Below are 19,012 nucleotides of genomic sequence, written 5' to 3' on the forward strand. Positions count from 1 at the left end.
GAATATCTAACTGCGTGTAACATTACCAATTCACTGCAACAACAACAACAACAAAATAAGACTTCGCAAACTGATATCTGAAGGACATCACACGTGCAAAGAATCGCAGCTGTTGCACTCTTACCGCGTACAAAGCCGATGCATGTTAGGACTTGGAGAGAGAGGGAGGAAAAAAAAGACACGCACGATGTATATAAACAAGCTGACTTTCTGTAGAACAAACCGCGCGGCATCTTTATCCAGCCCAGACTTTAAATCTTTGACACACACGCACACCCACCCACTCCACTCCTTACACCCTCCCACCATCACCCACCCACCCACCCCTCCCCAAACCAACCCCTTTGGTCCCTTCCACAGCCCAGACATCATCACCCACACGCACTTTGGAAGCCGGTCTGGGTAACAGTGGCTGCTGCTGCTGCTGCGGTAGAGACAGTCATCTCTTGCGGCGTTCGTTGTGCAAACAAAAGTTGCTCTGCCCCCCTCACCCACCTCTTTGCGCGCGACTCTTGTACAGCAACAGCAGCAAAGGCAAGCCGAGCAAGGTCTCAGCGCAAAGTAGAGATCATATATATACTGTCTGTGTAGTGTATACTATTATCTGTAGTGTATTGTGGAATTCGGGACTTGAGCAAAAAAGCCATACTGTGTATGTGTCAATGCATGTAGCAGTCTAGGATAGATTGCTGCTGCTGCTGCTTCTGTTCTTTGCCTGCCGTGTGGAATGCAACATCGCGAAGTTGAGCTGCAGAGTTTAACATGACCGTGCCGTCGTCGCGAGCTGACATCAAACACTGAGTGAGTCCGCACGCTTCAATAACTCCTCTCGCTGGCTTTCGGCACTTTGCAGCCGGTCGGGGGCCATTCGCACCTCCTCACCTGTCGAGCAATTGCCGGTGTGTTTGCGCATACGGGAGTGTTACATGCATATGCTGGATGGTTGGATGGTTGCTTGTCATCATCACGTGCAAGTGAAAGCGCCGCGCGTTGGTTGTTTTAACGGTGAATGTTGCCTCGACGCCCTTAAGACTAAATGAAGAGATCGACGTTTCGGCCGACTGGCCTTTTTCAAGAAAAAATAATTCCTGGGGGGTGGGGGGGGCGAGGCGCAGTGGTTCGTTCACACAGCGCTATGAACCCAGCGTCCTGAGTTCGAGTTCGATTCCCGACCACGGCTAACATGAGTGGCCAGCGATGCTTTGAACCGGTTTTTGGGCGAACTCCTTCACGACCCAAAACTCTTCACCGCTGCGGTGAAGTATGTCGGTGACCGGACACAGCATGGAGCAGTGGATTGACAAAGGGCCGTACATTATGTAAACTCTCCTGGATGGACTTCATCCAGAACAAAACAAATAAATACATTACCTGTTATATCTATCCGAATAAAGATAACATGTTTTTCTCGACTGCTTAGCCGTCCAGGCATATAATGCACATTGCGTTTCACCACATATTTAAGCACGCAAACTCTGAACCGGTTATCAGCAGACACGCCCGGTGTGTGTATGTGTGTGTGTGGACGTATGCTGAACTTCTTTCGCACCGTGCGTAGCCAGCCGTGCTCAACTTGAGGTGCGGGGATATTTAGATTATAACAAACGCACGTGTGTAGCACACTCGCTGATGCCGCACGCGTTATTGGCCAGGGCACTCCCTCCAGATGACGGGTCCCCAGCCACAATCATCTCAATGTGCCCGCGGCTACTTGCAGGCAACAACCTGCAAGAGGAAGCGAAGGAGGAAGAGGAGGAGGAAAGGGAGCAGGGAGGAGACAACAGCAGCAGCAGCAGCAGATCGGCGGTGGCATCCCGGGATGGAGGAGGGCCACTCCTCCCTTAGGGCGCCGGGCGCAACGACTCCAAGGCCGCAGCAGCACGACCGCCTGCTGGTGCTTCTGCTGCTGTGCGCGGTGGTGCGGCCGGGCGTCGGGACTCGCCACGCATCATCCTCGCACCCCGGTACCCTGAGCAGCGGCGGCAGCGGCGGCGGCGGTGGCATCAGCGGTAGCAGCGGTGGCGGTGGTGGCGGGGCATCGTTCCGCTACCCTTACGCGTCCGGGTCAGTCGGGGCCAGCAAGGGACAGCAGCACCATCTGGCAACGACTGAGCACCTGCAGGCAGGAGGCCACCACCAGCACCACCAGCACCACCAGCACCACCACCAGCAGCAGCAGCACCACCACCAGCAGCAGCGATCCCGGTGAGGATTGATGCGATTGGCTGGAGCTGTCCGAGGCTTAGCTCCAGAAAATATTCACCCCCTCCCCCCCCCCATTCCCCCCACCTGCTATCGGGAGAAATGGGGGTGTCCGGGCGGGGGGGGGCTGGAGAGGGCTTCATCCAGCAGTGGATTGATCGTGGCAAGCAGATGATCGACAATGACAATTGCATCATCCACATCTTTAGTGCGACCACAATTTCGAATTAGCGAATGCGACCTCAAGGTGCGATGGGAGAGGCAGGAGAAGGAGGGGTTTAGAGGGAGGCGAGAGAGGAGAAGAAGTCGACGTGCGGGTGGGCCGCGTGGATCTGGAAGACAAGTGAGGGAGGGGGGGGTGACCTTCAAGTTGACCGGCATTAGATTGGGAGTCAGCGCAAGGGGATGGGTGAGCGAACTTGACAGCGGCAAATTTTGTATCACACGGGGGAGTTTGGCAGGTGATGAGGGATTCACGAAGGCCATCGTGTACGGCGGAGAGCTGGGCGGGATGTCGCTTGTACATCATGGACCGAGGTGCTCCACTGTTTAATAGGTTGCGTAATTTCGATTTAAAGCTTTCGTGACTGCAGGGATTCATCTTCTTGGTTCTTTCGGAATTTAGCATGCAGATATGTACTAATGTGATTAGTACATATCTGCATTTCCCATAAATATGCTAAATTCCTCTTGATATGCAAATTATTTTGTCAAGGCGCTCTTCCCCTTCCAACCCAGCTTAAATATACGCTCCAAGCGTGGTGGTGTTTCATTCAGACGCTGTCTCCCCGACAGACCTGGTCTTCACCTGAGGACGGCTGCTTGCGTTGTGGCCGAAACGTCGTGAGAATTGTATTTTATTATGTTTTCTTTTTATTATTTTATTATTTCCCTTCTACGTGACTTTACCGAAAGAACCAAGAAGAAGGTTGCGTAATGCTTAGCAGCAGCCCATTCGACGTTGGGGTCAGCACACGTATGAAGCATTTCCATGACGGCCGGGATCCGGCTCTGCCGCTGCATAACACGACACGGGAATGGCCCAGTTGCCGACCCAAGCATTTGTTGCTGTTGTCTTAAGTGGAAGTGTATTTGTTACACGGATGATCAATGCGGCGCAGCTCGGATTCACGTCCCCGTGCTCCATAAGCCCCCCTCCCCTCCTTTGGGCTCGTGGGAACGTTGCCCAGGTCACACGGTTTATGGTTCTGTTCCTGCAATTTGCCCTCGTCATTTTGTGCAGTTAGAAAAAGAGCTGCCGTAAAAAGGGACGTTAAATGACATCGTATGAAAGAATAGGCTGTTGCGTAATGGTAGAGTACTTACTTTAATTGTACCTCTCCCAAGCATATCATAGTTGTAATAAATAAAAAATATCTTCACGTAATTGCGATGAATCACTAAAATCCGGTGTCCCTTCAAACTGGGGCATTGAACGTCACCTGCACAGAGAGCATTGTCACATCACCTGCACAGAGAGCACCGTCACATCAAACTCGATTGAAGAACACAACAATGTAGCTATGGACCGCCTGGTAACACTTATGTTGTTGTAAGACCGTGATGTTTTCTCCGCCGTTCAGCGATGCCCAACGGGACTGTTTGTGTTAGAATGCGAGGGCGCGTGGGATTGCTTTTTCGGAGCCTTGTGCGTGAACAACAAAAAAATCCTGAGCTACGGCCTCATTGCACAATTGCCACATACTGTATATATCCATTGCCAAGGAGTAGGCATGCAATATTGATTGGCTTCATTGATTAGAATTCAATTGAGAACAGCCGCGTCTGTCGGTCATCAACCTGGACCCGTGGGCCACGTAGAAACACCGCTGCCCACATCATCCATCTGTCGGCAGTTGCGATAAGAAGCTATCCACTGGCTCACTCACCTCATGCATGTTGCCAATCAATTCCACGCCACACGGAAGCGGACGATTGCAATTGATAATTTTGCTCTTGTTGTGCTTAATCGATTCTAAACATTCCTCGTGATCTATCCACGGAATCATTCACGACACTTCTGATTACAAGTGATGCACACGAAATGCAGTGGGTATGCGAATATCACGTTGACATGTCTCCAAGCTCAGCTCAACTTTGCGGAAAATGTTTCTTATTAGCAGCTGGGGCAGCATGAAGCTGAAGTCATAAACTTTTTTTTTACCCAGACATACGTTTTCCATTACATATCACCCCCCCCTGGTTGTAGGAGCTGTGTTAAAAAAAAACATTTTAAAGGGTAATTTTCCTGGATAATTGGGAAGGCGTTCGAAGGGCTACCGATACAGTAGGGCACATCTACCATGCGACTCGTGTCACATTCTTGTAACAAGGTAAAATGTTTGTGCGCGTGCGATCGCTGTAAACGAAAACTTGCCAGAGTTTCACTTCGCTCGGGGCCGTTTGCACTTGGCTCTGTTGGCGACGGCAAAGTGACTCTTGATCCTGTGAATCGTGTGACTGACCTGCCTTCCAGAAAGGCTACAGCCGGTCATCGGAATCCAACAGTTGGCCTTCGCCCAGACCCCTTAAAATAATTGGCACCAAGTCACCGATCCGCCGCAACTTTCTGCGATACAGTTGGAAACTTGACATGTTAGTTCACTCTTGACGGGCGAGACCGAGATGGTTTATCGCGGAAAAATGCCCCGTCACAATCCCACTGGTAAAAGGATGTTGTTTTGGAAGGAATTCGTGTTTTACATCGCTGTAATTAGTTGCTAATCGGTGTGAGTATTCACAGCATTTCACGTGTGATAACGTCTCGCCTCGAATTTACCCAGGCACCCCCTTGTTCCACCATCCGTGGCCGCACGTGGCGAGTTCGTACGAACGTTTCCTCCGGTCACTTGAAGATCTTTGCATTGTCTGCACTTATTTGTACAGCCAAACTCACTTTTGGGCATTCAAACTTCAATGTTTTGCATTTGCAAGTGGAAAGAAGGGGGAACTGGGTGGTCCCACGGAGTTCCGTGAATTGCATTCCCATGGCTATATAGCAAATCCACATGTTGTGCTCAGAGTATATGTAAAAGCCCAGCAGCCCCATCTGCTCGCTTGCAAAATGTAAACATTTCCGCAAATAGGCCAATGTGGTGTCTATCATGGTGTTTGGTGGCCTGGCCAAATTTGGAAAGAAAACGTTGAAATGCAATGGCCAAACGCCCCACTAGAGGCCGGAGACAAAGCATCCTCGAAAAAGTGGTCATATGAAGCTTAACAATAATAATGCCTTTTTTCATCGAATACGTTGGCAGGAGAGCCCCTTCATTGATATGTTCGTTTGGCCATTCGCATTCAACACTATTTTGCACGCGGGAGAAAAACCCAGGCACCCAGAGAAAGCCCACCCACGCATGTGATGACATTTTAAATCTCCGCACCGATGGATTCAATCCACTGTCATATTGCCCTCCTCTTGGCAACCTCGCAGTCTGAAGCCAGACAACACCCGGGCCTTCCAAGGCAGGCTACCATCCGAGTAATAACCAGGCTCTACACCTGCTCAGCTTCGGAGAGCTGACGAGATCGGGCACAATTAGCGTGCTTTGATCCCAGTGAATCTCCCCTTGAATAAATACACCGGTAAATAATGATCACCCAAAAATGAAGGCAAGTGTCTGAAAGAAAATGTTTTTTTTTCCAATGCTCTTAAATAAGTGACTGTTCCCCCCCCCCTTCTTCTCAGGCTGTGAGTTGTTTTGTTGTTTCTTCTTCTCATTCTTCTTCTTCTTCTCCGATGGATTAAGCGGAAAGGTTTTAATGAAATCCGCACCTGTTCTGGCTGCAGGAATTGGTGCCAGTACACGGTAACGAAGATGGTGACGTGTCAGGTGCAGAACGGCTCGGAGACCTACACTCAGCGCCTCTACCAGAGCTGCCGCTGGCCCCTGCGCTGCTCCAACATCGTCAGGTGCCCTCCCAACTCTTCGTCGCTCCCGTCGGGTCACTCGCTTGCCCTTGTAACAAAGCACGAGGTTCATCTTCTTGGTTCTTTCGGTAAAGTCACGTAGAATGGAAATAATAAAATAATAAACCATAATAAAATAATTCTCACGACGTTTCGGCCACAACGCAAGCAGCCGTCCTCAGGTGGAGAACAGGTCTGTCGAGAAGACAGAGTCTGAATGAACATTCAAAATAATTCTCACGACGTTTCGGCCACAACGCAAGCAGCCATCCTCAGGTGGAGAACAGGTCTGTCGAGAAGACAGAGTCTGAATGAACATAGTCTGAATGAACATTCAGACTCCGTCTTCTCGACAGACCTGTTCTCCACCTGAGGACGGCTGCTTGCGTTGTGGCCGAAACGTTGTGAGAATTATTTTGTTATGTTTAATAGTAAATTATTTTATTATTTCAATTCTACGTGACTTTACCGAAAGAACCAAGAAGATGAATCCCTGCAGTCACGAAAGCTTTAAATCGAAAAGCACGAGGTATAAGCGCACTTGGGAAAAAAAACCGGTAAAGGTGCAGGCCTGATATTTTCCGCTAGCGGGAGATCTCCTTCTGACGGGAAATCTAAAGCGGTGGCGCAAGCAAGGATATTTGGCATACTCTTCAACGCCAGGCTGGACGTCTTGGAAGAAGCAGGAAGTTGATTCGTCATTTGCTTATGTATGACAAGAGTGAAGGGAATGTATTCAAAAGTGTGAACGCAAATGATATACCCACTGTACGAATTGCCATTCTCGTTATAGCCAATATCATTGTCATTTTAATGTGGTCACTTTCCAGAACTATTGATGACAGGGAGAGAGAGGGCCAGTCACACATCGTGAGCTTATTTTTATTATTGTTGACGATATGCCACACAGGTGAGAAACCCACCGAGGCTAGCACGTCTCTTTTGCAAGGGTCACCTATATAAACAAAGCAACAACCACGCAGCAAAGTTTAGACCTGAACACACAGAGCTTAGGGCTTGACAGGAGAAGCTCAGTTGCACATCGGGTAATGGATGGAATCTCATCTTCAAAGCGAGTGCAAAGAAAGAAGCCTCGCCAAACCACGTCGCGATAAGCACAAGGCACAGATATCGCATTCTACAGACATGAGGGTTTCAAAATCTGGGCTTAAAAAATTAGGGGGGGGGGACGAGGTAGAGATGTGATTAGAAGCAAATTCACGTCAACTCCTGCCACCAAATTCTGGTGAATTATCCTTGCAAACAGTTGATCTAAATTTCGATTTAAAGCTTTCGTGACTGCAGGGATTCATCTTCTTTCTTCTTTCGGTAAAGTCACGTAGAAGGGAAATAATAAAATAAAAAAAATTTAACATAATAAAATGATTCTCACGACGTTTCGGCCGCAACGCGAGGACGGCTGCTTGCGTTGTGGCCGAAACGTCGTGAGAATAATTTTATTATGTTTTATTATTTATTATTTTATTATTTCCCTTCGACTTGACTTCACCGAAAGAACCAAGAAGAACAGTTGATCTCTTTGTGCGCTGTTCGTGTTCAGAAGGTTGTGCCTGTTGTCATCACTTGGAGATTTTAGTGGGAGACAGAGACTTTAATTACACAGGCCTCCCGTCGCGCGCTGCCTTCAGCTCTCACCAGCTCTCTCTTTCGTCGCTCTTCGATGCGTTTTCGGGCTGTTACCGCGTTTTGGAGCTGATTCAGTTCCTGAAGAATCTCCCAGTACGTGGTCCAAAACGTCGGACATCATTGCGAACGACACGTGGTAGAACCTAAAAACTCCTCGGAGGGATAAAGACTCTGGTCTCTTACACTTGAGGGCAAAGTCCTTCATAATCACTGGGAGAGGGCCCTTATTTACATTGGCCGGTAAAGACAAAAACAAGTGATACCTGAAGCTTTAAGTCCCTGGAATCTTAACGAGAGAGAGAGAGAGGGAGCAACACCCACTGGCTTGGATTGCACAGTATTTAATCAGCACGATTTTCTGGTTGTACGCATTGCCTCTCTATGCAAAGTATCAGTGCACATTTACTTGATACAGCTGTCGTGGCTGTGACGGTACCACCTGAAGACGGAAGCTTGTGTTGCCTCCGAAACGTCGTGATTTTTTATTTTATTTTACTTTTTAATATTTTTACCTACGTGACTTTACCGAAAAAAACTAAGAATAGCAGTGCACATTCAGTGTTTCCCCAGTAAAATGTTAAAGCTGAGCATGCAGTTATGCGTTGGTTAAAATTCATTTGTACGCTCACGATACACGCATCGCATGGTGTGCGTAGAAAAAGAATATATCCAGAATTTAAGCAAAATAAAATGTACATTTAGGTCATTGGCCAAACCGAGACGATCAGATCATATGTGGCAATGGATATTCAGTTTTTCTTTTTTCAGTTTCGGTTTTCAGTTTCATTTATTTGATATAGCCCTGTGAGCCATTCGGCTCTTGAATCGGGTGCAACCCCAACAAACAAATGGGCAGAATATATTAGAGAGCAGTCAGAGTAGTCAGAAGCCAATACAAATGAGAGAGAATACAAAAAAAAACCTCCATCCGAGTCGATACGAAGGAGCCTCACAGCACGAAGGCAAACTCCGTGGCCAGAGTGCTCCTGGCAACACCATCCCTTTATGCACTGTCCTGGCATTCGTATGTGCTCTCGAACAGCACTTGCCCAACAGCCTGTACAGGCTATACAGGGGATCTTTGTATGTATCTTTGTGTGTGTCTTTGTGTGTCTGTGTGTGTCAGGGGAGCGGTAGTGTAGCGGTTAGCGCGCTGCGCTATGAACCTGGCGACACGGGTTCAATTCCCGTTCACGGCCAACACCAGTGACGATTATCTGAACCGGTCCTGGGCCTCCACTAGGTCGACTCAGCCTCAAATGAGTACCCGGTGCGGTGTGTAAACATCGCCACTGGGGAGACAAAGGCGGTCGGGCGTGGTGCTGGACACCCACCCCCTCGTGTACCATTCCGGCCTTCATAGGTGCTCGCAAACTGCACTTGCCCCTACAGTCTGTCAAGGCTATACGGGGGATCTTTTTTTTTATCTTTGTCTGTGTGTGTCACACACGGGTGGTGTCAGCCACACCACCAATCGAGTTCTCCTCGCCGTGCCAGCTGTCAAAGGCCACACGAGGGATCCCTGTCCTTGTGTGCGTGTGTGTGTGTGCGCGTGTGTGTGTGCGCGTGTGACAGGACACTGATCCGGCCGATGTATCGCGTGACCTATCGAACCGTGTCGGCCTTCGAGTGGCGGTGCTGCCCCGGCTTCATGGGTCCCAGCTGCGAGGAGGGTGAGTCGGAACGGGGGCCGGTCAGACGAGCGCAGAGATGGCAGTGGCGTCGGTTAGCGGAGCAGCGGTGTTGGGCAGGGGGGGGGCGGTGGTGATGGAGTCAGGTTGGGTTGGGCAATGGGGGAAGAGGAAAGCCACGGGGGGGAGGGGGGGGGCCCGTGGTGGTCTTAAGAAATCGAGGATGATGATTAAAGGGTGTGGGAGGCGATGTGGGCAGCGGTAACTTTATCAAAGGGCGGAGGTGCGGGGGGGATGTGAAGATGCACAGGACAGTGCATATTATTATCATTATCAGAGTTGTTTCTTTTTGTTTGCATTTTGACTACTTGTGTTGTGGTTATTGCAAACATGATGCCTTGTATAAAGGTGTTAGTTTTGTACCAGTTTAAAGGGTAAAAACCTACTACTATATTTTGCCACTGGTAAAGGAGATGTCTCATAATGCACAGGCTGGTATAGTCACGCCGACCGTTCGATACGCATCAGTAAACAGCTTGCGATGGCGCAAGCCTCGTTCGTGATTTTCTACGGTTGAGCTTATTTGTGGGAAGAAATTGAGGGAATTTTTATGCCGAGATATGGACTGCGCTGGCGCCTCGTTTGGTTGCGCTCGTAACAGATTCCGCACCGGTGGCAAGTACCACAATAGCGCTTATTTACGCGCGGGTTTTTTTTCCTTCTGTTTGCCGCAAAGTAGTCGGATCCTTTCTATATCTGGCGAGACAAGAACGAGGCGGCTCCGGGCGCCGCTGCGTTTCTCCAGCTATGAAGCTTGCCTTGCTGGCAGGAGATCAAACCACAGTAATGAGGCGGGGGGGGGGGGAGATGGTGAGATGGAGAATAGAGGTGAGCTACTGGTGCGGGCAGAGGTAGAGGCTGTGTGGTTTTGAGGCACGAGTGTTGGGTGGTGGTCTATGATTGAGAGGCACTAGGAAAATAAAAATAAGCAAACGGAAGGATTTCTCCACAACAACTCTGGGCTGTTCCGCCCGATGATGCTGGTTGCGATGACTGGCGAAACGTCGTACTCGAATTGTAAATGTTGTAGTGGGTTTACTCTCCAACATACACTACACTAAACACTACATTATAATTGTAAATGTTGTAGTGGGTTTACTCTCCAACACACATTACACTATACACTACACTATACACTACACTATACACTACACTATACACTACACTATAATTGTAAATGTTGTAATGGGTTTACTCTCCAACACACACTACACTATACACTACACTATAATTGTAAATGTTGTAGTGGGTTTACTCTCCAACATACACTATACACTACACTATAATTGTAAATGTTGTAGTGAGTTTCCTCTCCAACATACACTACACTATACACTACACTATACACTACACTATAATTGTAAATGTTGTTGTGGGTTTACTCTCCAACACACAAGCGGTGTGTGCTGAACCAGTAACGAATGGGCACGTTTTTGTTCACGTGACAAACTTTACTAATTGGCTGTGTCGGGTGGTGGCGGGTTTAACGACACATTGATATTTACGCGATCAAACCCCTCTACACCCCCCTCTATTATGAAGAAAACCAGGGTTAAATTACCGCTCTATGCGAGCACTGCCAGACACGTGCAAGTGCCAGCGGTGATCGACGACCATGCATACATAGCGGCCTTTTTGGCTTTGTCACATCTGAAGGGTTGCAACTTAATTTCCGCCGGAATACAGACGCCGGTACGAGATGTGGACATCACGAGAGACGCATACACCTGACCGCAACGTGTCTGCGTGCGGTTGACCAAACCGGTGAATTGATAACTATTGCTTAGGGATGTACGTATTCATCTACAACCACACAACCACGATATTAGGCAGTACAAATTAGGCGTAACAGTTGCGCCTATTTATTCATGTGTAAGTGGCGATAGTGCAGCCCTAACGATGTATCGATTAGACCACTGCTGGTGAGAAACCCCTTCTTCACTCGTGGGAGTTCTTAAAAAAAACACTTCTGGTAAGGGGTATTTTGGCCTACTCTTCTACGACGCCCAAACATTTTGGAATAAAAAAGAACCAAATAATAATTGTGGAATAACTGCGAGGACCCACGCTTGACCCCCACCGCACGCCACCTAGCAGTCGACTAATATTCAGAATGCTGCGTCGGCAGAGGCGAGGGCATTTAATAAAACTTGCCCGTTGTTTCAACCGCCACGCCGCGATACAGAACCGGTGAGCAGTGGAATGTAAGTCCAGTACGCTGACCATTATGCAGCAGCAGCAGCAGCCCCCTTTTCTACAATAAAGCTTTTTGTTTGGGTTAGATCGCGTAAATATCAATGTGTCGTTAGCCCGCCACCACCCGACACAGCCAATGAGTAAGGTTTGTCACGTAAAACAAGACGTGCCGATACATTACTCCTTCGGCACACGCCGCTTGTGTGTTGGAGAGCAAACCCACAACATCGAGTGGTGGCAGGTTAACGACACGTCGATATTGACGCGATCTAACCCAAACCATGGACAATATTGGTTGCAAAAGCCTTCGTGTTAAACGTACGTATCACACATTTCTCGACGAGGAGGTGTTAAATTAATGCGGGCGAGCACGAGCGTCCGAGGGCCACCTCTGAAATTCTCAAGAGCCTCGCCGATCAATCGAAGCTCAGCCCAGCTCAGCTCGGCGGAACCGGTGGTTCCACTGTCGGGACACACCGGCCGTCCGCTTATTTAATAAGTAATATTTAAAAAAAACTTTTTAAAAAACACGCTTTAATGAAATGTACTGAACGAGTAATGGCAGAACTCCACGACTCCAGGAAGTGGCCCCGAAGCTTGCCATAACGTAATTGGCCGTGGTGATTTACAGCCAACGTGAGTTGAGCGTGGACAATTAGACCCAAGCCGAAACATAAGATTAAAAAAAGATTGCTTAAAAAAATATGTATTTTTATTTTTAATGATAGAATATGGTATTGTCATCAGTATGACATACGTATACCAAGTTTGCAGTCGATACCACATTGGGAAGTGGGTAAAAATTGAGTTCCAAGATTTGAGAATACAACAGACAGAGTGAGTTAAATAAACGCGTGTAATAATAAAAACACCGCCTATCTCAGTTTGCACCTTACCCGCCCGCTTCCAAGATCACTCGAGCAAAGTAAATGTTATCCTATCTCTCAGCGTTCGTTTCGGGGCTAGTGTAGTGGGTGGCCTCGCTCCGTGAGCGCCTCTCTCTTTCTCTCAGCTCTCCCAGGAGGAGTCTTCTCCGAATCCACACGAGGCGGGGCGCGTCTCACGGTGTGTCTAAACAAAACGTCAACCTGTCAGGACGGGCAAGGGGCGCGCTTAAGGGGATGTGTGTGGCGCTGCGTGGCTCAGCGCTGTCGCGTCGTCAGGGATACCACGCAAGAAATAACAGCGGTCGGGCGGGTTGCGTGTGTTTTTTGTGTTGTTGTTACTACGCATCAGAAGCAGCGAGTGGCCTCGGAGTTTTATTGATCGGCTGGGGCTAAGAGCTGCGCGGACAAACAAGGTGTTACTGGCTTCGCAGGTTGATAATGTTATCTCCCCACCCCCACCGGTCCATCCCCAGCGCATCCTTATTGTTTATTGTAATGATGGTGTTCAGTGCGAGCGGTTGGCAGTGTTTCTGAGCAACACGGTATGCGCCGATTGTGGAGTATTATGAGTAATGGAACAAGCATGAATCAATCAATCGGCATCTCTCTTACGTGTGTTCACACGTAATTAACGAGTGTGTCTTCATCTCTCTGTGGGCCTATGACGAAATGCGAGAGACCAGTGAAAATGTAGACTCGTGAAAATGTTACCGGAATGGAGAGTTGATGTATTCTGGTTAAGTAACTGAGGAAATGGGACAATTTTAAAAAGAAAAAGATCTGTGGATTTAAGGTGTCCTCGAAAAATTGCGAGGAACGATGCCGAGTAAGTGAAATGAACGCGTGCATAAAGGTCCTTCAAACTCAACAAAAACGTCAACCGTGTCTAAAGTAGACCTTTCGTAATATTTGTAAACGCTAAACATATTAGGACTGTCTTCATGAAGGGCGGAGGCGCAATAGTTAACGGACCGCACTTTTGAACCCCCGCGAGGTGGGTTTTTGAAACATTCTACTATCAGTCTTCATTATACTGGTCAACACACTTTTTCTGGTATAAGGTATTCCAACGGGTTTAAGGTAATTTCGGGGTGCTGATTCCAAATCTGGCATCAGTGTTTGTCTATCACATCAGGTTTTTGAGATATCAAATATTGCATTTTCAATAAAAACTGCAGAAGAAAAATATTTAAAAAATGTGGATATCTACATAAAATTATATTATAAACACATCCCCATTAGGACGCTGCGTCCTGTTCTTCACCTGAGGATGGCTGCTTGCGTTGTGGCCGAAACGTCGCGATAATTTTTATTATGTTTCATTTTTACAGCTTCTTTACTGTAAGTCTTCCGACTCTTCTGAGCGTCCGCTTTTAGGTAAAGATATCACAGGTTACCGGAGAACGTTGCACGCACCTTCCGGCTTGCAGAGTGAAGTTCTGGATTCCAACCAAATGCGGCAGCTGCTGCCAACAAACACTCGTCGACTTTAAAATAGCACGCAAGGCAGGCAGAGCACGAGATTCTTGCAGCGAAACAAGCGGGGGTGAAACTTCCGTCGACCGACCGTTGCACTTTACTCTGCTGATGAGACTCGCAAGGTCGAATTTGTTTTGGTCTGAAGTGCCCCATGGGCTGATGGATATCATTGTTTTACTTAACGTGTGTGTGCGGAAAGACGAACTAATGTCTATAGTTCGTTCATTACGTATCTATCTATCTATCCATAATGCTCTGCGAAAAGTGCACAAAGAAGCGTGGAGAGGAGCATGCTTGGAATCACACTGAGAGGCAGAAAGAACACGTGGATTGGAGATCATTCGCAAGTTAATGATAGAATGCAAACTGTTGAGACAAAGGAAGTGGGGCTGGGGAAGGACACGTCACAAGATGTGATGATGGCTGATGGCCAACAATAGTGATGGAGTGGAGGAAGCCGAGGAATGGCACGCATCCAAGCATCTGTCCAATGTGAGATATGAAATCATGAAATCGGCTCGTGTGTGCAGGTGTTAGGCGGATTGTTACATCGCAGAACTGAGTGATGGCAACAACCTGGGGAGGCATTCATCCAGCAGTGGATTGCTCATGGCAGATTAATGCTCCGTGAAAACGCACACGTTTTTTAGGAACCCGTTACGAGGAACAGCCATTGGGGCACTTGATTCAATCATGCACCGCCATGCGATGTGCAGTCTTCACTTGGTATTATTCATTACATCAAAGGTGGGAGTTTTGATGAGTGCTGAGATCAAGGGTTTAAGTTTGAGAATGTCGGATTAGCACCGTTTGTTCCATGTGGATTAGCACCAATGGAAGCATTTTGACTTTTGAGGAATGCTTTAGTTCACTTGAAGGATACGGCTCTTATATAACTCCAAGCAATGAATACATATAATTTTATTTCCTTGAGAAAAGTCATGGAAATCAGTGGTGGCAACCCACACCTCCAGCAATGCACCGTGGATTTTTTCGCATTAATCACAAGTGATATCGCCTGCCTGAACACAACATCCACGCAACGAAGCGATCCCCTCTGTTGGCCTCGCCGAACGCGTATAATTTCATACTCTTATTATTTGGTTCTTTCGGTTAAGTCACGTCTAAAGATAAAATAATAAATTAAATTAAATAATAGAATACGACGTTTCGATTGCAACACAAGCAATCATCATCAGGTATAATGAAATAGCGACATAATATCTAACCAGAAAACTATAGACAGACATATTAGCAGACAGATATCACAAGATACATACATAGCGAGAGCAACACAGGTGACAGAGAGTGTTGCTCTCGCTATGTATGTATCTTGTGATATCTGTCTGCTAATATGTCTGTCTATAGTTTTCTGGTTAGATATTATGTCGCTATTTCATTATACCTGATGATGATTGCTTGTGTTGCAATCGAAACGTCGTATTCTATTATTTAATTTAATTTATTATTTTATCTTTAGACGTGACTTAACCGAAAGAACCAAATAATAATTCCTGCAGTCACGAAAGTTCTAAAATTAAGATTCATACTCTTAGGTTTTTTTCGGTAAAGTCACGTAGGTAAAAAATAACTAAGTAATACAAATAAATAATAAAAAATTGTAGAAATAATAATTTAAATAAACTAATAAATCATGACGTTTCGGAGGCAACACAAGTCTCCGTCATCAGGTGGGACCATCACAGCCAGATTTACTGTATCAATTGAGGCAAAATTCCAAGAGACAAGCTCTTAAATACAAGTATAATTTCCACAATAAAAAAAAAGATGAATGATTTAACAGCAGCCCCCATGGACACTCCACTGACAAATGTAGGCCTCTCCGCCGTGCCCTTTTGGCTCGCGCGGAGGTTGTTCGACCGCACTTCACCGCACTAACCGGTGCGGGTGGGGTCAGGTGACAAAGGTGGGATGGCCCAGTACCTGTTCGGCTAATCTGCTCGCCGTTGAGGTTTACCTGGTAGTAGTCGTGGCTCGGGAATCGAACGCAGGTTCGCCGGGTCAATGGCGCGGCGCACGAACCACCGTGCCACATCGGCCGCTTTCACCCGGATAATAATTGCAAACATCGCGGGAAAAATTAATGCGCTCCCCTCTTTTTTATTTCTCAGCTGTGAGCAAGTGTCAGTCGCATTTACATTGCTCGTGAGCCTTTGCCTTGACGGACGACGCACAACAGATCGTGCACTAACGACGCAGATGCAATGTACCCCGCTGCGTAATTGCTTGTAATGGGGCAGCAATTGTCTTTAAGTTAACATAGAATAATGCGTGATTACATGTAATGCTACACAATTATGACCGTTAGTGCATTTTTTTTTCTTCCTCCTCCACTTTCAATGAAGAGTTACCATATCCGCCCCATGACATCTGCTAGTGATTTTAACCCTGAAAGCACAGTAAAAATATTTACTATAGAAATGTTCTCCCGTGCATTATTCATAAGGACTATTCGTTACCACATGAGATCCGATCACTTTAAATATATGTGTATATAAACAGACCTCTGCTCCGTGTCTCAACGTGCAAATACACTATTCTTTCAGCCCATCGGCCCATTGATTCTCCAGACTAATATTATCCAACGCCGAAGAATACATATAGTTAAATACATGGATGATTTCAAACAAGATGCTGATATGTTCGTATGTAAATAGATTGTTCCCTTGTCCCACCCCCAAAGAATCGACCATATTTATACAACTACTTAGGTAAGCATTGCCACAGTGAAATCTTGTCTTAAAGCTTTCGTGACTGCAGGAATTCATGAAAATAATTGTATTTTTTTTATTAATTTGAACCTATCTACGTGACTTTACCGAAAGACCCAAAGAATATGAATTGCCGCAGTGGTTAGCATCCTGCACGATGAACCCAGAAGGGCACGGAGAAGTGGAGGCAACTCATTTGGGCCTTATGTCCCATCGTGGGATGAAGAGCATGAACTAACTTACTAACGACGAACCCAGAAAACTGAGTTTTATTCCTGGCCCCAGCTGACGTCGATGGCAAGTGACGTCTGATGCGGTCCTGGAGTTCCCCTTCATTAACCTTGCTCTGAGCTGTGTGGCGAAGTATGTTCAAACTACGCCCATAACCAACATGGCATAGGGGAGGCAGAACAGAAGAGTGTGGTCTATAGTTTATCCCCTCAAACCTGTGATGCTATTTCACCTCTGTACTTCAACAGTGTTCGTTCTTTGCCTTGGTTCAGCATCATCTGAACTAACACATTTGAACTGTGCTTGCCTATACACATTGGGAAGTTCACTAGGAATGGTTGAAGCAAACCTGAGATGATGAATGCCAAAACTGGTCCAGTTTCCTTGCAATGAATACCAATTTGCCAATAAAATGCACTCCTGCAAGGCCGTGCTACCGATGGGTTGTGTAAAAAATAACATTTATTCTATTACGTGGAAATATAAATACGGGGAAGGAGGCATTATTTACATTGATATAAACTCCGCCGTTGTTATCTATTGCACCTGCCAGTCATCACGTGTGCACTGAAAGAGGTAGCAGCGAGCGCGCCTTGCGGTAGTTTGGGGTGTTTTCTTTTTGATGGAGGAGGAGGAGGGGGCATTTTTTTTCAGAGAAAGCATTTGGGAGGACTGTAATTTAATCTTGGCCTGTTTTCAATTGGTCAGTTATTATTAGGAGCCATCAATCAAGAGGTCTTAATCATGCCTCTAATCTTCGGGGGTAGGGTTATATATACCTGACTGAGAAGAAAACACCTTCGTGACATATTTCTCGTATTTAGTGTTTACACGATAAGTAATATAAATTAATCTGGTGGTGTTTCGTAGATGGGCAGTATACATTGCATATCATACTCTTTGGTTCTTTCGGTAAAGTCACGTAGGTATAAAATAAATAAATCACGACGTTTAGATTGCAACACAAGCAATCATCATCAGGTGGTAAAACCACAGCAAGAACATTTTTTGCTGAATTTTTCTTTTCTTGCTGTGGTTTTCCCACCTGATGATGATTGCTTGTGTTACAATCGAAACGTCGTGTTTTTATTTATTTTATTTTCTACCTACGTGACTTTACCGAAAGAACCAACAAGTATGGATCCCTGCAGTCACGAAAACTTCAAATCTAGATTGCATATCATAGCAAATGTGTTACAATGAATGCCCTTGGATATCTACGTGACCACAGTGAGAGAAAATCTGAGAAAGATGCGAAATATTGACATCAAAGTACAACTGCACGCACAGCTTCGCATCGAGATAGACGCCATCTGCTTATATATCTTTGCAATTTGTATCTGTACGAATCTTCGAGTGTTACTCCCACAAGTGCGCGTGTGTGTGTGTGGGTTTTCTCTGGGCACACCAGTCTCCTCCCGCGCGTAAATAATAACTTGAAAAAGAAATTGGACCAAACATCCCAACGGAAAATCTCTTTTTGAAAAATAATCCCGAGACTCGAGCGAGGAATCCCCTCAATCAATCACTTGTTATTAACATCACCGACTTAACGCGGTGCGAGAATTACAAAAGTTTTGTCGAAATGTCTCTTGTTCCATAAATAATTTACAGCCATTTGTCAATCCACTGCTGGATGAAGGCCTTCCCACACCGTGTCAGTTATGTGGGTTTCTGAACCCATATGGGGGGGAGGGGGGTGGTGACGATGGAGGGGGGGGGGAGCTCAGAACCAGATCAGGTATCACTCTCCTCTGATCTTAGCCGTGGCCCGGAATCAAAATTCACTTCACCGGGTACACGGCGCAGTGAACTCACCGCTGTGCCACCGCTCCATTCCAGATTATTTATACGCTGTAATGTAATCCAATCCCTCTAGTTGAAGGTGATTTTCATTTCGTAGCAGCCAAGAAGAGGAAATCCTGAGCATACACTGCAGCACTGGGCCACACATTATGCTACGCGGCGCCCTGCGGGCCGTTTGTGCGTGCGCGCGCGTGAGCGAGCGGCGTACACGAGCGAGCGTTCACCTTCGCG

At 46.8% G+C, this 19,012-nt stretch overlaps 1 protein-coding gene across 1 annotated transcript in view; it reads left to right on the forward strand.

Annotated features, from left to right (window-relative positions):
* Positions 1-356: 356 nt before the first annotated feature.
* Positions 357-19,012, forward strand: part of LOC144719426 (uncharacterized) — a 113,015-nt gene continuing 94,359 nt past the window's right edge. The window contains exons 1-4 of the mRNA XM_078595326.1: positions 357-801; positions 1,718-2,205; positions 5,993-6,115; positions 9,335-9,432. Of these exons, the coding sequence (XP_078451452.1) occupies positions 1,820-2,205; positions 5,993-6,115; positions 9,335-9,432 (607 nt within the window). The 5' untranslated portion in view covers positions 357-801; positions 1,718-1,819. The remainder of the gene's footprint in view (positions 802-1,717; positions 2,206-5,992; positions 6,116-9,334; positions 9,433-19,012) is intronic.

This window comes from Lampetra planeri, chromosome 6 (assembly GCF_965212315.1).
Source record: "Lampetra planeri chromosome 6, kcLamPlan1.2.h2, whole genome shotgun sequence".
In the NCBI taxonomy this organism is placed as follows: Eukaryota; Metazoa; Chordata; class Hyperoartia; order Petromyzontiformes; family Petromyzontidae; genus Lampetra; species Lampetra planeri.